Raw genomic sequence first — 6896 nt, forward strand, 5'->3', positions numbered from 1 at the left:
CACACACACACACACACACACACACACACACACACACACACACACACACACACACACACACACCAACATAGTCGTCATGCAGTGTTGTTGGCACCTCTCTGAGGACTTCCAGTATGGCATATGGACAAAATGCACTGTCCCCCCCTCACTGTCACACACAACCACACTGGGAATTTAGAGGAAGGTCATGTTTGTGTGTGTGTACTGAAGTGAAGTTTTATGTGTCATGTTTTTTTTTTTATTTGATAAACTAAATTCCAAGCTAGAGAAGGTAAGGAAGGAACGTGTAAGCCAGGGGAGAGGAGAGGAGTGGAGCATCTGAGCCACAGACTGAGAAGACCATCTGCAGCAGGACCTCATCATGGGTGGCCTGAAAATAACAACCTGGGAACATCATGGCACACTTACAGATCTACATTTGTGGAGCACAGAAACTGGACTCCCAGAAGGGTCTAACTTGGAATAAAATGTAATATATATATATAAAATTGAATAAGTTTAAAGTCTGGAAGCAACTAGTGAAAGAATGACTGAAATTTATTCACTATTTTCATTGTAAATATTGATGTGTTGATAAAGACACAAGGCCTCAGCCATCATATTCCCCCGCTGCTTCCTCTCTTGGGATGGAAGAGGCCAGGCTTTGCTATTCCCATCCCAGGCTGCAGGTGTGGAATGGGACAGGAAAAGATGCAGGGGGGAGGATCAGCCGGCAAGGTAGTCGGCTGGGGAATGAGCCCAGAGAGAAACTCATTCAGTATGAGTCAAAAAGTAACCTTGCAACTTATCTAAAACCTCCCTGTTGGACAGTTCACCCTGTTCACATCGTCTTCAACATTTAAACAATGACATGATCACTGGAATAGAACCAGAGTACCTGGAGAAAACCCACACATGCACAGACAGAACATGCAAACTCTACCCAGAAAGGTTGGGATTCAATCCTACAACCTTCTTGCTGAGAGGCAGAAGCTCTAACTGAACCACTGTGTTGCACTTCAGGGAAACATTTCTGCTGAAATTTTTAGAAAGTTCTGCCTTTTTTTAACGGTTCACTTAATCACACATCAAGTACAATTGGTTTGTGATTTTTGTGTTTTAGCACCACTATAGAAAAGTAAAGGGGGCGGGGGCTGTGGTGTAGTGGCAGAACAGCCGGCTTTGTGACCCACAAGCCACAGATTCGACCCCCACCATGTCCACATGCCATTTGTGTCCTTGGGCAAGACACTTCACCCCTAATACCTCTGATGTGTGTCCCATCAGTGTATGAATGTGACTGGCACTGATTAGTCTCCATGGATGATTGTACATGTTAGCTTTGTAGAGACCTAARAGAGTGCTGTGTGAATGGGTAAATGAGGACACAGATTGTAGTGTGAAGTGCTTTGAGTATCCTGGATGGACAGAAAAGCGCTATATAAGTACAGTCCATTTACCATTTAAAGTACATCTATCCAACCTCAATTTCCTACCTGTCCCTCAGGGTTAGAAGGAGCTGGTGTTTGTTATTTCCAGAACATACAGTGGTGCGTAAAAGATTTTTAACAAACCATTGTTGTTTCATTTTGCACAAAATCCTAATGGGTAGATATTTCGAGAGTTGCATGATTAAATGTGACAACAATCTACCTGAAAAACTAAGATGTACTTAAAGGTCAGCTTTCTTCAAACAGAAGATTTCTGTTTCTCTGGACAAACTGACCTGGGTGTTTTAAGGTTCTACACATCTTAGTGGTTTTTGGACAGAGAGCTCTGAGGGGGATCAGCTGGAGCCTCTCTCCCATTGGGGGGGGGGGGGGGGTGTCACAGCCAGGAGTGCTCTGGCCCCCGCCTGTATTGTTCCTTTGCAGCCATGATCAATGCCTCTGTCCTTCAGTCCAGCCCTCTCCAGCCACTGGTTAAATTTGTTAATCTGCATAACCAGAAATTCTGGCCCTCTCAGGAGGAACTGAACTTGTTCAACAGTTTATATATCCCGGGCATATAGAGGGGGCGTCTGGCTGCAGGAGGAGGTGGAGAAAACACGCACGCACGCACGCACGCACGCACCTTCAAGCTGTCACATACAGTTAGGCTCAGGCGACTGAGCGCGTCTCGCCTCTGCGCTGCGCAAAAACTGTGCTGCGGATTTACTGACGCAACAAAAGGCCGGGCCTCTCCTGTTTGTCTGGACAAATTCAGTCTGCACATCTCTCTGACTGACCCCCCCACCCCCACCCCCCCGCATACACACTCACAGAAGTGGAGCTCCAGGTGGCCAGAGACACGGGTCGGCCACGCGCGAGATTAAGCGCGTCAACAGATATTGGTTGGGTGAGAGGAGGAGGAGGTGAAGGAGGAGGAGGAGGAGCTTTTTCCATGAGGGTTAAAACCGGGAGCCCCAGCGGAGTGACCTGCACTGGAGGACTGGAAGAAGCCACCACAGAACCTGGTCTCGGTTGGAGGAGCAGAGAGGCCAAACTGAGATTCTTGAAAGAAAGAAGAAACATCTGATCTGACAAAATCCTTCAACAAGTCCCGGAACACATCCACGCACACAGGTAGGTCTCAGGGTTTCTAAACAACCTTAACAAAAGTTTTTGCAGCATTTTTTTTTTTTACTTTAGGTCATGAGGAAGTGTTAAAACTGGAACTCATTCTGTGCAGCTGGCTGTTTGCGCCAACACAACCATGTTTTCCTGCCTTTGAAAAAAAAAAACATGTCTGCTTTAATTCAGCGCGAGCCTTCTGTTAGGCCAGTGATCTGGAGGATGTCGATCTTTCATTTAATCCCATGGTCGTCGCTTCATCCACAGAGTAAATCCTGCGCTGCCCCAGATTGGAGTCCCGTCAGTGACTTTATCTTGGCACGGCATTACCAGTTCACAAAATGACCCGGATTAGGCTGACCCTGAACAGGGGGAGAGCGGGTGGCCTACAACAGGCCATGCGTTAATGTGTGGGGGTGGGGATGGAGGGGGGGCGGGGCAAACAAACAAACAAACAAACAAACAAACAAACAAACAAACAAACAAACAAACAAACAAACAAACATTTACCTGTGTTTTATTGTAACATTTTACTAAAACCATTCCAAGTCAGCTTCGGTTCAGGAGGGAGCTGTCCAGTGCTGAAATGTTTAAAAGTCTGTAAACTCGGATTTACAGCAATATTAGGGTTAATATTGTTGTTTGGTGAACCTTTGCATCTGACTTACAAGAAATTAAATCTTTTACAAAAACTTAACAGGGTTCTTTTATGGACCAGAATCCTCTTTTAATTCAACAAAAGTCTTTATATTTGAACCAAATTAAATGTTTCCAATTTTACATATGTTGTTTTTTAAATGCTAATACTTAAATATAAATTTACAATTTTTTTAAGTTTGTTTGTCAGAAGACTTTTTGCACGTGCAAAAACAGTTAAATGCTTATTAATGGTTGCAATTTTAGGGAAACTGGTCTCCACCAAAAACTTTGTTGGAATCCTATTTAAACCTAATATTTTAATTTCTCAGTTTTATAAGGTATTTTAAAGACAATTCACATTAAAACGTCATGTATTTGCAAGACAATTTGAAATAAAAATGTATGTTTTTCACCTAAGGATTGACAAAGTATGGATTTTCCAAAGCATTACCTTTGAACACTTTTGGAAAAATGCTTCACAAATAAGCTATTTGGACATACATTTTAAATGTCAATGTCATTTTCAACCAATGTCAATGTTAATTTGAATTTTAATGGGAAAACTTAACCAGGAATCCAAGACCACATACATTTTTTTATTTACTGAAAAAACTTTGCCAAAAATGTTGTATTTCAACATCTCACTCAGATTGAGTTGTTTAGGTTTTGTTTGTAAATTACCACTGGTAAAAATCAAAAGATAAACAAACTGTTAAATGTATTATCTTTTAAGACCACTGCACTGTGCCAGTTTTCATGCATTTATCTCCAGTTAAATGTACAAATCTGCAAAATCTGCACAAATTCAGATAAGATAGAAAAACTGAACTGAAACTGAACTTTAATATTCTTAATTTTCTTAGAAAAGTTTCACAACACAGATAGGAGTCTGTAGTTAAACTTGAACAAATGCACATATGTGACAAAGTTCTTGTTTGCAGAACACGGTGATGATTAAGTCGTACGTGAGAGTGGCGGAGGAAGAGGAGGACGTCAGCCCTCTGCAGTGGCTCAAAGGAGAAATGAGCTCACCTGACGGAAACACTTCCGTCCCGTCACACCACTACAGGGCAGGAGTGAACCAACCGACCCAAGAAATGGGAAGTGAGGATGCAGAAGAGGAGGAGGAGGAAGAGGAGGAGGAGGAGGATGGAGAGGAAGCACAGGAGGATGAAAATGAGTCCAGGCGACGTGGTCCCAAAAAGAAGCGCATGACAAAGGCCCGGCAGGAGCGTTTTCGTGCCAGACGTATCAAAGCTAATGCCAGAGAGCGCTCCCGCATGCACGGCCTGAACGACGCACTGGAGAACCTGCGCAGCATCATGCCCTGTCATTCCAAAACGCAGAAACTGTCCAAGATTGAGACGCTACGGCTGGCCCGCAACTACATCTGTGCTCTGACCGAGGCTCTGGACGGGGGGCTCTCCACAGAGAGCCGAGCTTTCATGGAGACACTGTGTAAGGGACTCTCACAGCCCACCACCAACCTGGTTGCTGGCTGCCTGCAGCTGGGACCAGCTCCTGCTGGGATGAGATCTGAAGACAGACATGGAGTTTGTCCACCACACAATGCTCACGGAGGCACGGTGAGCTACACCTCTCCGGGTCTGCCTAGCCCCCCGTACGGCACGTACGACTCGGCTCACCTGCTTCACCTGAGGGCCATGAAAGGACGACAGTATGAGAATCACTCGCCCCACGAGTATAACGCTGGAGGTGTGGGGACCCCTCCGTACGATGGGCCCCCTACACCGCCCCTGAGCATCAGCAGTAACCTGGTGCCCAAACAGGAGCCCTCGCCTCACTACCCACCCCCACATCAATACTCCCCCTCCCTTGTAGACCAGGCTCTCTATCAGACTCAGAGTAGGTATGACGTCCACTTAGAAGGTCCATATGACTCCTACCATTCAGCACACATGATCTAGTGACAAATGCTGTCCACCCACAGAGACTGAGAGTAAACTGGAGTCAGTTCCACCTGACTGATGAGCTTCAGTTTTATTCAGAAAACCTTGTGATGATGTCTCTCAAGGACTTTCAAACTCATCTGCACTGCTGGTAGAAAATCTTTAGTATTTTTTATTAACACGGTGCTTTTGCACTATAGCACCATTAGTGTGTGTATTAGAAAATACTTGACATTAAACCATGATTTTATCTTTAAAACTGATGACCAAATGATCCAGGGACCCTACAGGTACACACGAGAGTTGCTTTAATATCTTGTTGTTCTGGTACTAAACAATGAGCACTTCTAATTTAGCTTTGGTAACATGAAGTTACGTAAAGTGTTTTTTTTCTATTTATTTAATTTAATTCATTGTATGTGGAGTTTGTTTTTGATATGTTGAGGCTTCTTTTCTGCCTAGGTAATCTCCTTATGACTCGTTTTGTTTGTGTGTGCGTGTGTCCAGTACCTTTGTGTAGCATTCTGTTTGATGTTTTTCACCCAAAACACATTCAGACGTCGATTTGTAAATATGATTTGCTCGTTTTTGTTTGTTTATTTATTTTAAAGAAATTTTGTGGAAGATGAAAGAATAAAATATGTTTGAATCAAAATGCAAAAAATGTAGTTCCATTGAGGAGGGATGATAAAGAAGCACCCCGACCCTGATTTAAAAAAATATCTGGTTTATTTTGCAAACATTTATGATGCACATTTTAGACTTTTTTCATTTTAGTACATGTTGGAGAAAATATCACAATTAAAACTGATGAAAAAGTACCACATTTTGTGCATAATTTTTGTTAGGGTGACTGTTGTTTTTAGCTAACAGATAAAGTGGATGGAGGCTCGGACTTGAAAGCAGCCAAACATAAATGGTTTTAGTCTGTGGGAGGAAACCCACACAAGCACGGGAAGAACAAGATCTCCTGTCTGAGCTGTGGATAGAACCTAGGACCTTCTTGCTGTGAGGCCTCAGTGCTAACCACTGATCTGTCATGCTGCCTGCATCTGCCTATAGATAGAAGCATTTCTTTTTGCTTCCTACACTTTCTTTCCTGCAGCTCTCTGTGATTTAGCTGCACTAATCCCATCTTTTAATGAAGGTTGGGCGCACGAGGCTGGATTGTCAGATAAAGATTTATGATTAACGTGTCTGTCCGCCTGTGCAGACTTCCCTCCGCAGTGACACCACGCCGACATAATCCTGTCCTGACATCAACTCAGACCACAGCGAAACACTCACATAACCAACCCTTTTACTTACATACTAAAAGCCTCTGCAAAGAAAACATTTCAAATAATGAAAAATATTGTTTAACAAATAGCTGATCTGTTGCTGGTCAGCGTAAAGGCCACCCACTGAGAGGTCAGTTAAAGGGGGTCAAGAGGTCATACTGGGTCAGGGCTCAGTGGTGGGAATGGTCACTTGTGGTTTCATCACGTTTTCTGGACGTCTTCTTGGTGTTTTTGTCACTTGCACCAGCTCGCCGTTTAAATGGGAGAATTAAAAGTATGATGTTAGAGACATTCTCTTAATCCTGATAAACATACTGATGAACATCCCACTCCTGATCTGTGCAGAGAAATACATCTCTTTGTTTTTAGCAGGATTAGTATAAGCCTGTGTGTATGCGCTGGGGAAAGTGCATTTGTGATGCATTTGAACTGCTAACCAGAAAAATTAACTTTAAAACAGAATGAATAACAAGACAAGAAAAGAAAAGAAAAGAAAAGCAGATCTCTGTGCTCGCTTGACACACAGACTCTCAAAG

At 43.4% G+C, this 6896-nt stretch overlaps 1 protein-coding gene across 1 annotated transcript; it reads left to right on the forward strand.

Annotated features, from left to right (window-relative positions):
* Positions 1 to 2332: 2332 nt before the first annotated feature.
* Positions 2333 to 5901, forward strand: LOC106510994 (neurogenic differentiation factor 4; the record flags this gene model as incomplete). The annotated part of the gene is given in 2 exon segments (XM_013999731.1): positions 2333 to 2543; positions 4112 to 5901. A coding segment is annotated over 1 exon segment (978 nt). The 3' UTR covers positions 5099 to 5901.
* Between the last annotated feature and the right edge of the window lie 995 nt (positions 5902 to 6896).

Source organism: Austrofundulus limnaeus, unplaced genomic scaffold (genome assembly GCF_001266775.1).
Source record: "Austrofundulus limnaeus strain Quisiro unplaced genomic scaffold, Austrofundulus_limnaeus-1.0 Scaffold2435, whole genome shotgun sequence".
NCBI lineage: Eukaryota > Metazoa > Chordata > Actinopteri > Cyprinodontiformes > Rivulidae > Austrofundulus > Austrofundulus limnaeus.